Source organism: Oncorhynchus tshawytscha, linkage group LG15 (genome assembly GCF_018296145.1).
Source record: "Oncorhynchus tshawytscha isolate Ot180627B linkage group LG15, Otsh_v2.0, whole genome shotgun sequence".
Classification (NCBI taxonomy): Eukaryota; Metazoa; Chordata; class Actinopteri; order Salmoniformes; family Salmonidae; genus Oncorhynchus; species Oncorhynchus tshawytscha.
Genome location: NC_056443.1, coordinates 29,370,847 through 29,391,366, shown reverse-complemented (window position 1 = coordinate 29,391,366; position 20,520 = coordinate 29,370,847). Strand labels below are relative to the sequence as shown.

Below are 20,520 nucleotides of genomic sequence, written 5' to 3'. Positions count from 1 at the left end.
ACATAATACGGTAAGCATTTTAGTAGCCGAGGGACTCGACATAATACGGTAAGCCTTTTAGTAGCCGAGGGACTCGACATAATACGGTAAGCATTTTAGTAGCCAAGGGACTCAACATAATACGGTAAGCCTGTGATAAGCATGACTGATTAGATAAATGGCAACTCACGTGGCCTTGCCCTCTTTGAGGAAGACGCAGGTCAAGGTCAGTTTGAGTGTGGCTTCCACCACCTTCACAGACAGGGGCTTGGGCTTCAGCGTCAGGTCGTACTGGGCAGGGGTGGCGCTGGCAAACTTCTTCATGTTGACGTCCACCGACGCCAGCACCTTCCTGTGGCCCTTGTTAGTCTCCTGGGAGGCAAAGGTCAGGGGTTAACTCAGGCTTTCCTACTGATGCTGTTTAAATCCAATACTTTGGTATATCCAAGAGGATTTTTTCCCCCTAAACTGTATAAAGGCTTAAACCCAGGAAATGTTTTGGGTAACATGCACTATGTCATCCGCAACAGCTCTGTCAAACTTGAAACACTCAATGTACTGTATGTGTGTTTTGACTCAAAATTCTAATTGATAGAAACATCTATTCATGCCACCACATCAGACAAAAAGACTCACATTCTCAATGATGAATGTCCAGTCCTTGTCTTCAAATTCATCTGCAGTCGGGTCCTAAAAGAAGAGCGATTCTGAGAATAAGGAAACGTGTTTTGTCCATCCAAACACAGATTCATCTAAATAATTTCCCAATCATTTGCACATATCTTTCCAGGGGTGAGTTTCCATACCTTGAAGAGTGTGACAGTGATGTCCAGGTTTTCGGGCACCTGCCACACCACCGTGCCCCTGTAGGGGTTCTTGATGCCAGGCTGCCACCCATGTAGCTGAGGAAATGGGGTAAATATCAAGTCAGGGAAAGGATCTGATAATACGCTGACTGGGGGAACCCAGTCATACCTATGAATTGTACTGTATACTGAATAAGTCACGTGTGGCTTGTAGAGTGTTGAACGTGATAAATAATGAACACATTGTGACTATAAGCAACTGAGCCTTAAAGCTGCACTATGTCACTTTTTGGGCGACCCGACCAAATTCACATAGAAATGGGAGTTATAGATCTGTCATTCTCATTGAAAGCAAGTCTAAGAAACTGTAGATCTCTTCTATGTGCGATATTTCTATGCTTCCTGTATTCTCCTTTTCTTTTTGTACACCAGCTTCAAACAGCTGGAAATACAATGTTTTTGGTTATGGGAAAGACATTTCACAGCGGGTTTAGAGGGTAGAATAATTCTCTACACTACACTTGTTTAGTTTGTCACATAAACTGAAATAAGGCCAACTATTAGAGTTTTAGCAACCAGGAAATGGCAGAGTGATTTCTGCATAGTGCACCTTAAATGTGATGTGATTAATGAAGCAATTACTGTGATGAATAAAGCCAGAATGATTTATGTCTGAACTCAAAACATACCACACTTCTATGTATACATGGTTCCATTTCCTCAAACACCAGAAAATCTGACCTTTCACCTTATAGGCTACACACCCTCAGGTAGGCTACATACATTAGGGGCCTTATCACACTTTATCGTGATGACAAGTGCTAGACAAACAGGCCTACATATGTCACTAGTCTACTTGTTGAATGAAGTTCCTTCCCCATATTACCTTGGTGCAATTTCTCCGGTTTCTCCTGCTCCATACTACTCTCAGTTTGTCTGGCTGCCTGTAAGTAACAAAAACACAGACCAATGAAGTTCACATAATAAGCATTGTACACACATACACACTGTAACAGCACACATACACACTGTATCAGCACACACACACTGTAACAGCACACACACACACTGTAACAGCACACATACACACTGTAACAGCACACATACACACTGTATCAGCACACATACACACTGTAACAGCACACATACACACTGTAACAGCACACATACACACTGTAACAGCACACATACACACTGTAACAGCACACATACACACTGTAACAGCACACATACACACTGTAACAGCACACATACACACTGTAACAGCACACATACACACTGTAACAGCACACATACACACTGTAACAGCACACATACAGTGCCTTGCGAAAGTATTCGGCCCCCTTGAACTTTGCGACCTTTTGCCACATTTCAGGCTTCAAACATAAAGATATAAAACTGTATTTTTTGTGAAGAATCAACAACAAATGGGACACAATCATGAAGTGGAACGACATTTATTGGATATTTCAAACTATTTTAACAAATCAAAAACTGAAAAATTGGGCGTGCAAAATTATTCAGCTCCTTTACTTTCAGTGCAGCAAACTCTCTCCAGAAGTTCAGTGAGGATCTCTGAATGATCCAATGTTGACCTAAATGACTAATGATGATAAATACAATCCACCTGTGTGTAATCAAGTCTCCGTATAAATGCACCTGCACTGTGATAGTCTCAGAGGTCCGTTAAAAGTGCAGAGAGCATCATGAAGAACAAGGAACACACCAGGCAGGTCCGAGATACTGTTGTGAAGAAGTTTAAAGCCGGATTTGGATACAAAAAGATTTCCCAAGCTTTAAACATCCCAAGGAGCACTGTGCAAGCGATAATATTGAAATGGAAGGAGTATCAGACCACTGCAAATCTACCAAGACCTGGCCGTCCCTCTAAACTTTCAGCTCATACAAGGAGAAGACTGATCAGAGATGCAGCCAAGAGGCCCATGATCACTCTGGATGAACTGCAGAGATCTACAGCTGAGGTGGGAGACTCTGTCCATAGGACAACAATCAGTCGTATATTGCACAAATCTGGCCTTTATGGAAGAGTGGCAAGAAGAAAGCCATTTCTTAAAGATATCCATAAAAAGTGTTGTTTAAAGTTTGCCACAAGCCACCTGGGAGACACACCAAACATGTGGAAGAAGGTGCTCTGGTCAGATGAAACCAAAATTGAACTTTTTGGCAACAATGCAAAACGTTATGTTTGGCGTAAAAGCAACACAGCTCATCACCCTGAACACACCATCCCCACTGTCAAACATGGTGGTGGCAGCATCATGGTTTGGGCCTGCTTTTCTTCAGCAGGGACAGGGAAGATGGTTAAAATTGATGGGAAGATGGATGGAGCCAAATACAGGACCATTCTGGAAGAAAACCTGATGGAGTCTGCAAAAGACCTGAGACTGGGACGGAGATTTGTCTTCCAACAAGACAATGATCCAAAACATAAAGCAAAATCTACAATGGAATGGTTCAAAAATAAACATATCCAGGTGTTAGAATGGGCAAGTCAAAGTCCAGACCTGAATCCAATCGAGAATCTGTGGAAAGAACTGAACACTGCTGTTCACAAATGCTCTCCATCCAAACTCACTAAGCTCGAGCTGTTTTGCAAGGAGGAATGGGAAAAAATGTCAGTCTCTCGATGTGCAAAACTGATAGAGACATACCCCAAGCGACTTACAGCTGTAATCGCAGCAAAAGGTGGCGCTACAAAGTATTAATTTGAGGGGGCTGAATAATTTTGCACGCCCAATTTTTCAGTGTTTGATTTGTTTAAAAAGTTTGAAATATCCAATAAATGTCGTTCCACTTCATGATTGTGTCCCACTTGTTGTTGATTCTTCACAAAAAAATACAGTTTTATATCTTTATGTTTGAATCCTGAAATGTGGCAAAAGGTCGCAAAGTTCAAGGGGGCCGAATACTTTCGCAAGGCACTGTACACACTGTATCAGTACACATACACTGTATCAGCACACATACACACTGTATCAGCACACACACTGTATCAGCACACACACACACACACACTGTATCAGCACACACACTGTATCAGCACACACACACACACTGTATCAGCACACACACTGTATCAGCACACACACACACACACTGTATCAGCACACACACTGTATCAGCACACACACTGTATCAGCACACACACACACACACTGTATCAGCACACATACACACTGTATCAGCACACATACACACTGTATCAGCACACATACACACTGTAACAGCACACATAAGCATTGTATAAGCATACATTAACAATGTTAAAGCAAGCCTCCCGACACATTGGTGCGGCTGGCTTCCGGGTTGGATGGGCACTGTGTCAAGAAGCAGTGCGGCTTGGTTGGGTTCTGTTTCGGAGTACGCATGGTTCTCGACTTTCGCCTCTCCCGAGTCCGTAAGGGAGTTGCAGCGATGAGACAAGACTGTAACTACCAATTGGATACCACAAAATTGGGGAGAAAAAGGGGGTAAAAAAAATACAATGTATGAACATACATTAACATTGTTAACAAAAATACTCTGATTTTTCTGCCAATTCTCACTTAATTGAGAGGAAGTTTGTTTGATATGCTTTTTACATGAGCTGTTCAATAAATGTGAATATTTACCTGCAGTCAACTTGTGCAATACATTAGGAGATAAAGCAGATTGCGCTCTTTATTTCACCGATCACATTATTTTACATTATGCTTACTGTAGTTCCCCAGAACAGTTGAGCCAGTCACATTATGAAGCTGACTGTAGTTCCCCAGAACAGTTGAGCCAGTCACATTATTTTACATTATGCTTACTGTAGTTCCCCAGAACAGTTGAGCCAGTCACATTATTTTACATTATGAAGCTTACTGTAGTTCCCCAGAACAGTTGAGCCAGTCACATTATTTTACATTATGCTGACTGTAGTTACCCAGAACAGTTGAGCCAGTCACATTATTTTACATTATGAAGCGTACTGTAGTTCCCCAGAACAGTTGAGACAGTCACGTGTTTGTTTGTAAATAGCACAGCGGGAGAAAGCGGGAGCTGCTGAGTTCATAAAGTTCTATATCTAGCAGCGAGTCTGTTGTTCAGCGTACATGAGGTGATGAAGTTATTCAATTCACTACAAAATGTTTGCCATCAGATATCTTATGTCTTTCTGCCAGAAGTCAAAGAACTCTGGAGGAGTTATCTGTACAGTTGCCATTTTTTCCCTGTGCTTCCGACACAGGTGTTCTTTTCTCCTCTCTTCTTCTCCCCTCTGCTCCATGTACTTCCTTCAGAAAAGCATGCACAACAACTTTGTTTATTTGCACAATTTATATCGTTCCCTTTCACTTGTAAATGTCCACACTTACCGAAAATGAGATTTAATAACTACTAGCTATGCTTGGATAACTTTGAGCCGTCTTTGCAATTAGTTTATGTTAGTTTTCTTATGTGATTTCGCTATTAGTTTGTGAAAATGTAATTAGCATTCTGGTAATAGAGGTCCAATGGGCTTTTCTTGCCTTTTTAGCACCCCCTTGTGTGCTACCCCCGTAATAGCGTAAATCCCCGGGATGAGAGAAGGACGGTATGACGAAATGAACATCTGGATACCGCTCAAGCCTAGCCTGAGGTATTCAAATTGTGTACAGTGCATAGGAAGATACCGGTACTATAGCACAGAATAACTATCAGGACAGAGCTCTCAGTGTATCCTCTGTTCCTTCCTTCTGGTCACAGCATGCCACAAACATGCTGCATGTAAACACATACTATGAACAGTATTCACACAGTGTTTTTTTTCACTTGTGCAATTACAGTCCTCAGTGCCCTATTACTGGAGGGTGTGGTCCCTAGCAACCGTCAGGCCACAATACTTCACCTTGTCTCCAGCAGCTGCGGCCAGCTACCTCCTACATGTACGTCACACAAAGATGGTTGTATACCACAGTTTTTCAGGATAAAACATTTACAGAATGGAGCTAAGCACAGGCATAATCCTAAAGGAAAACCTGGTTCAGTCTGCTTCCACCAGACACTGGGAGATTAATTTACCTCTCATCAGGACGATAACCTTTCATCAGGACGATAACCTCTCATCAGGACGATAACCTCTCATCAGGACGATAACCTCTCATCAGGACGATAACCCCTCTCATCAGGACGATAACCTCTCATCAGGACGATAACCTCTCATCAGGACGATAACCTCTCATCAGGACGATAACCTCTCATCAGGACGATAACCTCTCATCAGGACGATAACCTCTCATCAGGACGATAACCTCTCATCAGGACGATAACCTCTCATCAGGACGATAACCTCAAGCACAAGGCCAAATCTACACTGGAGTTGCTTACCAAGAAGACAGTGAGTGGTCGAGTTACAGTTTTGACTTAAATCTGCTTGAAAATCTATGGCAAGATTTGAAAATGGTTGTCTAGCTATGATTAACCACCAATTTGACAGAGCTTGAAAATAACAATTGGAAAATATCGTACAAATCTAGGTGTTCAAAGCTCTTACCAAGAATGGCTTACAGCTATTAATTTTGAATTCAGGCTGTAACACAACAAAATGTGGACTAAGTCGAGGGTTTATGAATACCCCCCATAAAGTGATTGGAATTAAGGGACACAAAGATAAAAGCTTAAGGAATGACCCGTTGGCCTTCTCTCAAACACACACATCTGCCTGCTGCGTAAACACAAGAGAAGGAGGGGAAGCGTCAGCCATCTTGTGACTCTGTTCGGGGCTGTAACTCAGGGCTTGGTCCCGCCTCCGAGTGCACGTTTTGGTTTTTGCCCTAGCACGACACATCTGATTGAAATAATCAAAGCTCTAACTAACAGACTGAGTATAGAATGAACTCCACAATGGGATCAACATCAACAAACTAACTATAGCCTGAGTGTCAAAGAGGATGCCTCCTCTGGTTGCTTCTGCTATGAGACACATGATGAGTGTAGTGTTCAGCAGGTCCCACTGTAGCAAAAACTTTCTAAAACATCATCATTGGACACGTTTGGGGTAGGTAGAACCTCCATGTTACACTCCATGTTTCACACCTCCTTGCTCCCTACTGAACAAATCTCAGCTTGGGCATGTTTTTTTTCACTTGTGCAATTACAGTCCTCAGTGCCCTATTACTGGAGGGTGTGGTCCCTAGCAACCGTCAGGCCACAATACTTCACCTTGTCTCCAGCAGCTGAGGCCAGCTACCTCCTACATGTACGTCACACAAAGATGGTTGTATACCAACAGACCTATTCTAGACTAGATCAGCTATTATGTAATCCTAGAAGAGATTCGTTGTGTGGATGTGAAATAACCTAGCGCCATGTTGTTGACCTTTTTTCATCTCCCAATAACAAGAACCAATAGTGAGAGTCGGCAAGATAGTCAGTCCGGATGACTCCGACAGAAAACAAGCAACAGGCTATTTGCATGTGGAAATGTAACAGAATGCACTCTTATGTCTTCTTAGTACGCTAGAATGAACATAGGTTCTTAAAAGTTGAACTGCCTGTGAGTAACTAACTACTTGTTTGCTGGCTGAGGATGAGAGAAGTAGGGAGGTAGAGAGTAAGGGTAGAGTAAACAGTATGACTGGACGGGATGGGCCTCTCTCATGTTGCAGGCCAGTTATAGAAGTTGGTAGGATCGGAGAGTAAGGGCAAAGTGGAGGAGGCTGGGGGAAAGGTGAGGTGGTGGGGGGGCCACAGAAATAGACCCGTGGAATGGTGGGGCTTAACCATTAGGTTAACTGCTAATTCACCCACCTGCCAGCCCAATATCAGCCTGCCCCATACACCTGCCAGCCCAATATCAGCCTTCCCCATACACCTGCCAGGCCAATATCAGCCTGCCCCATACACCTGCCAGCCCAATATCAGCCTGCCCCATACACCTGCCAGGCCAATATCAGCCTTCCCCATACACCTGCCAGCCCAATATCAGCCTGCAACCATACACCTGCCAGCCCAATATCAGCCTGCCTCACACAACGCCCGCCACGCGCTCTAGAGGTGTTACAAACCACAGTCTATCTTTGGGGATGTATTGTAAGGTTTCTAAACTTTTCTAGAGACAATGTTATATAAGAGGTGCAGGTAATCAAGCAGTAGAACATTTTAGGACCTGCCCAACATAAGCACTGATGTGTTGCACAATGAAGTTACCTAATTGGGAAATACATGAGACGTAATGGTCGGTAACTAACCCGAGCTTACATCTGACTGACCTGTCACCTAATTGGGTCCCTCAACATGCTGATGCCACTGAAACAAGTGTTTACAGGGGTAGTTATACCAAGTAGCCTAAGGGAAATAACCATAGTTGTGTGAATGGGACCACATCGTCTTATAGGTCACGGTGTTATAAGAGATAATCTGTACCATAACACTTTCATATTACATCCTGTCACATGAGTGTATGTTTTTGTTCCCACTCCCAGCATGCATTCTTGAGGAAAAACACTTGACAGACTAATGCGCTGTATTTGGAGAGAACGTGCAGAACGAACCAGGACATATGGTGCATTCGGAAAATATTCAGACCCCTTGACTTTTTCCACATTTTGTTACGTTACAGCCTTATTCTAAAATTGATTCAATTGTTTTTTCCTCATTAATCTACAAACAAAACCCCATAATGACAAATCAAAAAAAGTTTTCAAAATTTATGCAAATGTATTAAATATAAAAAACGTAAATATCACATTTACATAAGTATTCAGACACTTTACTCAGTACTTTGTTGAAGCACCTTTGTCAGGGATTATAGCTTTGACTCTTCTTGGGTATGACGCTACAAGCTTGGCACACCTGTAATTGGGGAGATTCTCCCATTCTTCTCTGCAGATCCTCTCAAGCTCTGTCAGGTTGGATGGGGAGCGTCACTGCTCAGCTACTTTCAGGTCTCTCCAGAGATGTTTGATCGGGTTCAAGTCTGGGCTCTGACTGGGCCACTCCTGTGTTGTCTTGGCTGTGTGCTCAGGGTTGTTGTCCTGTTGGAAGGTGAACCTTCGCCCCAGTCTGAGGTCCTGAGTGCTCTGGAGCAGGTTTTCATCAAGGATCTCTCTGTACTTTGCTCGCTTGGCATTATGGCCGAAGTGTTCAATCTTGGTTTCATCAGACCAGAAAATCGGGCTGTCATGTGCCTTTTACTGAGGAGTGGCTTCATCTGGCCTTTCGAAGGTTCTACCATCTCCACAGCGGAACTCTGGAGTTCTGTCAGAGTGACTATCGAGTTCTTGGTCACCTCCTTGAACAAGACTAATCCTATTTGGCAATAAAGCCTCCTCTCATGCTGCCAAACATACCCTCATAAAACTGACTCTTCATAACCTGCCGATTCTTGACTTCGGCGATGTCATTTACAAAATAGACTCCAACACTCTACTCAGCAAATTGGATGTCGTCTATCACAGAGCCATCCATTTTGTCATCAAAGCCCCATATACTACCCACCACTGCGACCTGTATGCTCTCGTTGGCTGGCCCTCACTACATATTCGTCGCCAAAGCCACTGGCTCCAGGTCATCTATAAGTCTTTGCTAGGTAAAGCTCCGCCTTATCTCAACTCACTCAACTCATAGCAACACCCTCCCGTAGCATGCGCTCCAGCAGGTATATTTCACTGGTCATCCCCAAAGCCAACACCTCTTTTGGCCGCCTTTTCTTCCAGTTCTCTGCTGCCAGTGACTGGAACGAATTGCAAAAAATCACTGAAGTTGGAGACTTATATCTCCCTCACTAGCTTTAAGCATCAGCTGTCAGAGCAGCTTACAGATTGCTGCAGCTGTACACAGCCCATCTGTAAATAGCCCATCCAGCTACCTACCTCATCCCTAGATTTGTTTTTCTGCTCTTTTGCACACCAGTATTTCTACTTGCACATCCTCATCTGCACATCTATCACTCCAGTGTTAATTGCTAAATTGGAATTACTTAGCCACTATGGCCTATTTATTGCCTTACCTCCTTACTTCATTTGCACACACTGTATACAGGTTTTTCTATTGTGTTATTGACTGTACGTTTGTTTATCCCATGTGTAACTCTGTGTTGTTTTTGTCGCACTGCTATGCTTTATCTTGGCCAGGTCGCAGTTGTAAATGAGAACTTGTTCTCAACTGGCCTACCTGGTTAAATAAACATGAAAAAAAGAATAGTTCACCTAACAGTATGAACTCTGAAGATAGATGAGGGGCAATCAATTCACATATTGTGTCCAGGGCACTGCTGGGAGCTGAGGGGGGTCTATAACAAGCGGCAACAGTGAGAGACTTATTTCTGGAGAGATTCATTTTTAAAATTAGAAGCTCGAACTGTTTGGGCATAGACCTGGATAGTATGACAGAACTCTGCAGGCTATCTTTGCAGTAGATTGCAACTCCGCCCCCTTTAGCAGTTATATCTTGACGGGAAATGTTGCAGTTGGGGATGGAAATTTCCGAATTTTTAGTGGCCTTCCTAAGCCAGGATTCAGACACGGCAAGGACATCAGGGTTGGTGGAGTGTGCTAAAGCAGTGAATAAAGCAAACTTAGGGAGGAGGCTTCTGATGTTAACATGCATGAACCCAAGGCTTTTATGGTTACAGAAGTCAACAAATGAGAGCTCCTGGGGACACACAGGGCCTGGGTTAACCTCTACATCACCAAAGGAACAGAGGAGGAGTAGAATGAGGGTACGACTAAAGGCTACAAGAACTGGTCGTCTAGTGCGTTGGAAACAGAGAATAAAAGGAGCATATTTCTGGGCGTGGTAGGATAGATTCAGGGCATAATGTACAGAGAAGGGTATGGTAGGGTGCGAGTACAGTGGAGGTAAACCTAGGCATTGAGTGACAATGAGAAAGGTTGCATCTCTGGAGGCACCAGTTAAGCTAGGCGAGGTCTCTGCATGTGTGTGGGGGGGGGGAACAAAGGAGCTATCTAAGGCATGTTGAGTGGGACTAGGGGCTCCGCAGTAAAATAAAATAATGAGAGCTACCCTCAACAACAGTATACAAGGCATATTGACATTAGAGAGAGGCATAAAGCAATCATATGTGTTGATTGGGAGAGCTAAGACAACAACGGGTAAACAGCTAAGACAACAACAACAGGTAAATGGCGATGAATGAGCAGAGAGGGTCAGTTAGCTACACACATGGCCTGAGTTCGAGGCTGCGGCCGACATATAAACAAAATGAAGTACTGTGTTAATGAACAGTCCAGCAGGCATCAGCTGTGTAGCCGAGTGATCATAGGGTTCAATGAGCAGCAATAGATGAAACAAGGAGCCGTTCGGTAGTCGTTACTATGCTAGGCGAGTGGGAGACACAGCATTCAGAAAGCTAGCGGGCCGGGCCTAGCAGACATACACGACGCAGAGGCCGGTTGAGAGCACATCGGCCGAATTACGTCAGCAGACCAGCAGTGATGGATCGGCGGGGCTCCGTGTCGACAAAGGGTCCAGGCCAATTGGCAAGAGAGGTACTGTAGTTGGTGTACTTCGTTGGCTAGCCGGGAGATGGGCCTAGCTCGAGACTAGCTCGAGGCTAACTGGTGCTTGCTTCTGGACAAGGGCGTTAGCCACAATAGCCACTCAGTAGCAGCTAGCTAGCTGTGATGATCCGGTGTAATGGTCCAGAGCTTGCTGCAGTAATCCGGTGATGTCTGATAGGCTCATGGCTGATATCACCCTGTGCAGACTGGCAGGTATTATCCAGACTAAAGCGTCTAGTGTCTGAGCTAAAGGTAAAGACTGCTAGCAGTGGCTAACAATGACTAAATAGCTAGTAGCTAATTAGCTAGCTAGTCTCTGACAGCTAGCTTCTGATAGAGGTTCCAGTTATAAGGTCTAAAAAATAACAGATCTGTACAAAATTGGGTGAGGCGGGATGGAGGAAGGTATATTTAATTCAAAACTGGAAAAAAGAAATTGAAATAACTCACTGTATCACAATTCCAGGGGGTCAGAAGTTTACATACACTAAGTTGACTAGGCCTTTAAAAAGCTTGGAAAATTCCATTAAAGTATGTCATGGCTTTAGAAGCTTATTATAAGCTAATTGACATGAGTCAATTGGAGGTGTATCTGTGGATGTATTTCAAGGCCTACCTTCAATCTCAGTGCATCTTTGCTTGACATCATGGGAAAATCAAAAGCAATCAGACAAGACCTCAGAAATAGTTTTGTAGAACTCCACAAGTCTGGTTCATCCTTGGGAGCGATTTCCAAATGCCTGAAAGTACCAAGTTCATCTGTACAAACAATAGTACGCAAGTATATACACCATGGGACCACGCAGCCGTCATACCGCTCAGGAAGGAGACGCGTTCTGTCTCCTAGAAATGAACGTACTTTTGGTGCGAAAAGTGGAAATCAATCCCAGAACAACAGCAAAGGACCTTGTGAAGATTGCTGGAGGAAACAGGTACTAAAGTATCCATATCCACAGTAAAACAAGTCCTATATCGACATAACCTGAAAGGCCGCTCAGCAAGGAAGAAGCCACTGCTCCAAAACCGCCATAAAAAAGCCAGACTACGGTTTGCAACTGCACATGGGGACAAAGATCGTACTTTTTGGAGAAATGTCCACTGGTCTGATGAAACAAAAATAGAACTTTTCGGCCATAATGACCATCGTTATGTTTGGAGGAAAAAGGGGGAGGCTTGCAAGCTGAAGAACACCATCCCAACCGTGAAGCAAGGGGGTGGCAGCATCATGCTGTGGGGGTGCTTTGCTGCATGAGGGACTGGTGAACTTCACAAAATAGATAGCATCATGAGGGAGGACAATTATGTGGATATATTGAAGCAACATCTCAAGACATCAGTCAGGTAGTGAAAGCTTGGTCTCAAATGGGTCTTCCAAATGGACAATGACTCCAGGCATACTTCCAAAGTTGCGGCAAAATGGTTTAAGGACAACAAAGTCAAGGTATTGGAGTGGCCATCACAAAGCTCTGACCTCAAATCAAATCAAAAATTTGTGCGCATAACTGAAAAAAACATGTGCGAGCAATGAGGCCTACAAACCTGACGCAGTTACACCAGCTCTGTCAGGAGGAATGGGCCAATGTTCAGCCAACTTATTGTGGGAAGCTTGTGGAAGGACTACTGAAGCATTTGACCCAAGTTCAATTTGAAGGCAATGCTACCAAATACTATTTGAGTGTATGTAAACTTCTGACCCACTGGGAATGTGAAGAAAGAAATAAAAGCTGAAATAAATCACTCTCTACTATTATTCTGACATTTCACATTCTTAAAATAAAGTGGTGATCCTAACTGACCTAAAACAGGGGATTTTTACTAGGATCAAATGTCAGGAATTGTGAAAAACATACACTACCGTTTAAAAGTTTGGGGTCACTTAGAAATGTCCTTGTTTTCCATGAAAACATACATGAAATTAGTTGCAAAATTAATAGGAAATATAGTCAAAACATTGAAACAAGGTTATAAATAATGATTTTTAATTAAAATAACAATTGTGTCCTTCAAACTTTGCTTTCGTCAAAGAATCCTCCATCTGCAGCAATTACAGCCTTGCAGACCTTTGGCATTCTAGTTGTCAATTTGTTGAGGTAATATGAAGAGATTTCCCCCCATGCTTCCTGAAACACCTCCCACAAGTTGGATTGGCTTGACGGTCAAGCTGATCCCACAATAGCTCAATAGGGTTGAGATCCGGTGACTGTGCTGGCCACTCCATTATAGACAATATACCAGCTGACTGCTTCTTCCCTAAATAGTTCTTGCATAGTTTGGAGCTGTGTCATTGTCCTGTTGTAGGAGGAAATTGGCTCCAATTAAGTGCCGTCCACAGGGTATATGGCATGGCGTTGCAAAATGGAGTGATAGCCTTCCTTCTTCAAGATCCCTTTTCCCCTGTACAAATCTCCCACTTTACCACCACCAAAGCACCTCCACCATGCTTAACAGATGGTGTCAAGCTCTCCTCCAGCATCTTTTCATTTTTTTTCTGCGTCTCACAAATGTTCTTCTTTGTGATCTGAACACCTCAAACTTAGATTTGTCTGTCCATAACACTTCTCCAATCTTCCTCTGTCCAGTGTCTGTGCTCATTTGCCCATCTTAATCTTTTATTTTTATTGGCCAGTCTGAGATATGGCTTTTTCTTTGCAACTCTGCCTAGAAGACCAGCATCCCGGAGTCGCCTCTTCACTGTTGACATTGAGACTGGTGTTTTGCGCGTACTATTTAATGAAGCTGCCAGTTGAGGACTTGTGAGGCATCTGTTTCTCAAACTAGACACTCTAATGTACTTGTCCTCTTGCTCAGTTGTGCACTAGGGCCTCCCACTCCTCTTTCTATTCTGGTCTGAGCCAGTTTATGCTGTTCTGGAAGGGAGTAGTACACAGCGTTGTATGAGATTTTCAGTTTCTTGGCAATTTCTCGCATGGAATAGCCTTCATTTCTCAGAACAAGAATAGACTGACAAGTTTAAGATGAAAGTTCTTTGTTTCTGGCCATTTTGATCCTGCACTCGAACCCACAAATGCTGATGCTCCAGATACTCAACTAGTCTAAAGAAGGTCAGTTGTATTTCTTCTTTAAATCAGGACAACAGTTGTCAGCTGTGCTAACATAATGGCCAAATGGTTTTCTAATGATCAATTAGTCTTTTAAAATTATAAACTTGGATTAGCTAACACAATGTGCCATTGGAACACAGGAGTGATAGTTGCTGATAATGGGCCTCTGTAAATATTCCATAAAAAAATCTGCCGTTTCCAGCTACAATCGTCATTTACGACATTAACAATGTCTACACTGTATTTCTGATCAATTTGATGTTATTTTAATGGACAAAAAATGTGCTTTTCTTTCAAAATCAAGGACATTTCTAAGTGACCCCAAACTTTTGAACGCTAGTGTACATATACACACACATACCTTATTTAAAATATATTTACTTTATTATTTTCCACTAACCCTACCACCCCTCCCCTAATTGGTTGAAAACTAATGAACAACAACATGTATAAACACTATATACCTACATCTACAGATTGTAAATTAAAGATAATTTTTTTTACTAAAAGTGTTATTATATTATTGACCGATTGACTATGACTTTTCAAATCACCCAGTATTGCTATATGCAGCGTTAGCTCCAGGTAAATGTATAATAATTTAAATTGAAAAATGTGAAGTTTTGAATCCGGTGTCGTTTTGCATATCAGTTGTGCCATGGAATCGGTACATCGAAAATTTCTTCACAACTATTTTGCAATCTATATGACACAGCTGTCAATTTTTTGGTCCTTAAATGAAAATGGTATATCTTTTTTTTATCACAATTTTCTTTAAATAACTTTGATCTTTAATGCAGGCCCGACTTACAAGATCCTTACTTTTCCCCCCTTCCGCTTTGCGGTAATGCTGCAATTAGTTGGTTGTAAGGGTCTGAATACTTATATAGATAAGTTATTTCAGTTATTTTATTTGTATTCATTTTCACAAATGTCTAAACACCTGTTTTCGCTTTGTCATTATGAGGTATTGTGTGTGTAGATTGATGAGGATTATTAAATATATATATATATTAGAATAAGGCTGTAACGTAACAAAATTATGGAAAAAGTCAAGGGGTCTGAATACTTTCCAAATGCACTGTACGCACACACACCTCTATTGTTGCAAACTGAACAGTCATTTTGCTAATCAGTTAAGCAGGACGACCTGTCTAGCTGATCCACATTGTTCACATTCTTCTAGCGAAGTGGAAACATGGAAACATACACCACGTCTGGTAACATTACTGCTATTCTCTGTAGAGTCGGACCAATATATCATTTCAACAATATTAACTGCCGATATTGGTCTTTTAATGCTGTGCTGCTGGGGCTGATTGAGTGACTGATGTGACGTTGCGTGGTCTGTGGTTTCACAGCATCACATGATATTACTGCTAAACAGTGAACAAGCAGAGGCCCATACAGAACCCACAGTTTGCTGCCAAGAGTCAGATCACCAAAACATACTGACTCAATCACCAGCCGACAAAACACCACTTGTGTTAATCTCATACATCAAACAGTCATAAAAGCCATGCAATTGATGACCTTGTTTTCAAACTGGTCAAACTTGACTCTTACCACATTAAAATGACACTGTACTGAATGATGTTATCATCAAGCTGCATATGCATACACTAGGTATAGGAGAATGGTTCGATAGACAGCAATACCAAGAACATGCTAATACTACTAAGGGGGTGTATAATAGAACAATGAAGGTAGAGAGACAGGGAGGTCGTCTGCCAGCTAGGGCTGGGCGGTTGGAGGAAGCACATTCTAGGTACAATGTGAGTAATGCTAATGGAATTCAAGCAGAGCCAGGGCCCAGACAGGAACCACAGCACCACTGGCTGTACGCGCATTCCATACATACATAAGAACTGACTTAAGTTAAAACCCTGCCGCGTGTGTGAGCAGCACCTGGCTGCACAGCAGTCGTAGGCAGCAGTGCATTGGGTTGTCAGAGGGGCTGCATAGCACTCTGCCTCACCAGCCTGAGAGTCTTTATTCCACATGAGCGATTGATTACATGATTATATTAGGTTAGGTCAGACTAAGAGATACAGTGTCAGCTTAAAATGCTGAAATAACATCCCACTGGACAAAAACTGGCTGAATCAACGTTGTTTCCGCATTATTTCCACAACAAAAATGTTATATGATGACGTTGAATCAACATGGATAACTGATTGGATTTGCAAAAAGTCATCAAGGTAAGGGAATAAAAAAAATTCCCCACCTAACTTTTAAGCTAAATCCTATGATAAGGTGAACATTATTGGTTGATTTCACGTTAGTTGACAACTCAACCAAATGTAAATCAAACTAGACGTTGGAGAAAACCTGGCACCATTCCTACAGTGAAGCATGGTGGTGGCAGCATCATACTGTGGGGATGTTATTCAGCGGCAGGGACTCGGAGACTAGTCAGGATCGAGGGAAAGATGAACGGAGCAAAGTACAGAGAGATCCTTGATGAAAACCTGCTTCATAGCACTCAGGACCTCAGACTGGGTCGAAGGTTCACCTTCCAACAGGACAACGACACTAAGCACACAGCCATGACAACGCAGGAGTGGCTTCGGGACAAGTATCTGAATGTTCCTGAGTGGCCCAGCCAGAGCCCAGACTTGAAAGCTCCCCATCCAACCTGACAGGGGTGTGAGAATCTGCAGAGAAGAATTGGAGAAACTCCACAACTACAGGTGTGCCAAGCTTGTAGCGACATACACAAGAAGACACGGGGCTGTAATCGCGACAAAAGGTGCTTCAACAAAGTACTGAGTAAAGGGTCTGAATACTGATGGAAATGTGATATTTCAGTTTGACATTTGTAATACATTTGCAAACATTTCTAAAAAACAGTTTTTACTTTGTCATTATGGGATATTGTGTATAGATTAATGAGGGGGGAAAACAATTTAAGAATAAGGCTGTAACGTAACAAAATGTGGAACATTTCAAGGGGTCTGAATACTTTCTGAATGCACTGTATGGTCGAAAAATAATAACACCTGCTTGGAACAAGGGGAAATTATATGCACTACAGGTGATGATGATGATGGATGATGATGATCATCCATGATGTGATGACAACAATGATGAACCATGAATAAATGACATCATCATCATCATCGTACAGCATCACCTGTAGTTCATTCACCTGTTATAGACCTGTGATACTTCATAGTTTAGGCTTACACATTTTTATATTTGAATTTGGACACATCTATTGCTTACCCTCAAAACAACCAGTTTTAATGTTTCCCCTCTGAATAACTGAATGTCAATTAGGATGCTTGTCGCATGACGATGATTAGAATAGGAAAAGAGCAAATGCGGAAGTGCATTGGCTGTCAAAGGCGTACGCTCATCCAAAGCTGTACAGTACAGTGTAATGCACGATGCACTGATGGCATAAACGTGTACAATCAACAAAAAAAGTAATGGGGAAGACAATGTGATAGCAGTACGCAACTGACAACATTAAACCATCATTTAGCCTATATAACTGACAACATAGCTTTGCACCAACCAAATGTGAATCTAAAAGTATGCCCTTAAAACATCACAGCTCGAGCTGGGGACACAGTCAGTGACAAAGGTCCCACGAGGTTGCGTTTTATCGGTTCAGACATGACCATTTTTATCAAGGCAACAACAAAAAAACATGTTTACTCACCATTTCTTCGTGCATTCTACTGTCAGTTCTTGAAAAGTCACCGCAAACTGGAACTTCGACGCTTTCTTGCCGACACGCTGAAGTCTCTTCCACACCGAAGTCATGTTTAGAGACGCTATAATGTTATTTCTCAAGAGACATTACTAAAATCGTCGTCACAGTACCCCTCTGCCCTCCTCGCGTTCTGCCAAGGAGTCTGTTGATGCAGCACTTGCGTTTGCTGCGCAAGAAAGACAGTCGATGTTCACTCAATGTTCAACAGTCTTACTGACGTGTTCACAACTTCACGTCTAGAATGTCACAACACACAGAACTGAAGCAAAACAAATGCACGCTGCGACAGGAACGAGCGGTGGCACCCCAAACACAAAACTTAATAGCTAATCATAACACTTGTAATTAAAAATTATTAGAGTGAATGCATTATCCCTAGTAGCCTATGACTTTATTAAAAACAATTACAATTTTACATTTGACCTGTATGTTGTTTAAATCATATTTTACTGATTTTTTATTTTTTTTAAGTCTGAAAAAACAGAAAGCATTGCCTGGTTTAGACCATTGTTTGAGATGAAGGTGGGAAAGCAATGTACCTTTTTAGAGTAAAGGGCTGGGAGGGGAATATGCAAATTATGTTGGTTAAATATGAAAATGATGTTTGTCAATTATTCAAAGTATGATGTCATCCCATGGTAAAAAACACACTCACTAGGTTGCTTGTTTTTGCTTAGGTGTGGTAAGTGATATTCAACAGGTACCAATAGCCTACAAAAATAACTGGGGAACACGCGAGACCTGGAATTCTTGTGGGGTCAGGAAACATGTCAGGCCAATATGCTGGAGTTTAGCCCCTTCACACAGCAAACCATAGGCTACGGTACACTGTCCCCAATAACAGATCCTGTTTAATCTGCCGTTTATTTATAAACAGTGGCGCAACGCCGACAGACACAGGCAGCTGGGGATTTTCTTACTGGCCCTAAGAAGAAAAAACAAGAAGCAATACAACCATATCTCTTCCCATGGCTGCCCAATACATTATATGATGTAACAGTTTATATACGATTATTCTATGACTGAATATGAATCAATAATATTCCGTTTTTTTTCTTCTTTTCTACGAGTCTAAATCCTAATATGTTGCCATAGGGTTACTTTATCTAGTCATATTGGTGGAGCAATGCCATTGGTCAGTTCCTAGACTCTTTTTTTGTGAGGTCATAAATCTGTCGCGAAATGTAGGCTATGGTGAGAGTCCTTGACAGACGCTGAATGATGGGTTCTGTTCCCAGCCCATTCCTATGAGCTGCTTCCATGTGTGCTTAACCTCGCCTGTCTGCACACACACATCCTCCTTCTCAGCAGGGCTTGAGTTGGGAAGCAGCTGGATTCGGGTTGGAAAAGTCCCGCCAGCTAAAGGCAGAAATAAGGAAGAAACGAGAGGGTTCAGCACACATGGGAATACCAGTCTTTTTCTAGTTGGTCCTTTGCCAAAGGTCCATTATGGTGAGGTTATGTTTATCTGATAAACTATTCTTGGAATTGTATTTCCTGGTCCCAAATAGCTATAATTACAGAGCTTTAAATTCTGGAAACAGACAACAGTTCATCAAACCCAAGCAGTAATATTACAGTAGTAGTAGTAGTGTTATAACTATTTAATACACTAGTGTAGACATTTAGGAACGGATTTTGTTATTTGAAGCTACAGTAAGACTCTGATACATATACTAACTTGTTGAAATATTCCCTGCAAAGCATCATCCCAGGACATCCCACAACGTAATACGTTACGGTAACCCATACGTTAACTATATTAACCAATACATTAACTAAAACCAAAATGTTAACTATACTAACCAATATGTTAACTATAACCCTATGTTAACTATAACGAATACATTAACCAAGTTAATCAATATATTAACTATATATTTGGAAATGTGAGGACTCTGATACCAGTACCAGTACAAATATCTGCTCTGGGATGTAAAACTGCAGGTCTTTCCAGGACCTAATCCCATTCCAATATGTTAACAATATTTTTGGTAATGTGGGTCAGGGAGTTCATAGATTTTAATGATATTGTTCCTGTACGCTGAGCTGCTCATATATCAAATGAGGACAAATATGTACCTGTTGGCCAGTGGTGTAGTGGTTCCTGGAAGGGTTAGGTAAGGTTTATGGTTAGGGTAAGAGTTAAGGTTAGGGTTTAGGGTAGGGACGTCCCAAGGAAATCCGAATAGCACTGAACAATTCAATTGACACATGCACATTCACGCTGAGCAACACAAATGAGGGGGGGAATCATTCATTTTTTTAAATCGATGGTTGTAGTCGATAAAAGTTTTTATTAAAAGTATGAATTTCAGCACCCGGCGAAAGGGCCTTGGTTGTACAGGACAAACATACTGTAGGTACAGGTAAGAGTTTTCAGAATTGACATTTTTACAAGAATCAACTAATGGTGACCAGTGGTGTATATTCATGGATGGCCAGGGCCAAAATTTGACCTG

General features: G+C 42.1%; 1 protein-coding gene across 9 annotated transcripts in view; it reads right to left on the bottom strand.

Moving 5' to 3' along the window:
* The window catches only part of LOC112214800 (EH domain-binding protein 1-like protein 1), a 59,977-nt gene extending 40,214 nt beyond the window's left edge, over nucleotides 1-19,763 (bottom strand). For 4 of the 9 annotated variants that reach the window (XR_002948155.2, XR_002948156.2, XR_006078956.1 and 1 more), the window contains exons 1-5: nucleotides 18,005-19,643; nucleotides 1,672-1,729; nucleotides 786-881; nucleotides 616-669; nucleotides 170-351 (exon numbers count right to left, since the gene is read on the bottom strand). Coding sequence is in view for 6 of the 9 variants with exons in the window: in XM_042298410.1 (XP_042154344.1) it covers nucleotides 170-351; nucleotides 616-669; nucleotides 786-881; nucleotides 1,672-1,729; nucleotides 18,005-18,108 (494 nt within the window). In the remaining 3 variants the exon portion in view is untranslated. Of the gene's footprint in view, nucleotides 1-169; nucleotides 352-615; nucleotides 670-785; nucleotides 882-1,671; nucleotides 1,730-18,004 lie in introns of all 9 variants that reach the window. The other 5 variants (XM_042298411.1, XM_024373826.2, XM_024373827.2 and 2 more) reach the window with 5 other exon arrangements.
* Between the last annotated feature and the right edge of the window lie 757 nt (nucleotides 19,764-20,520).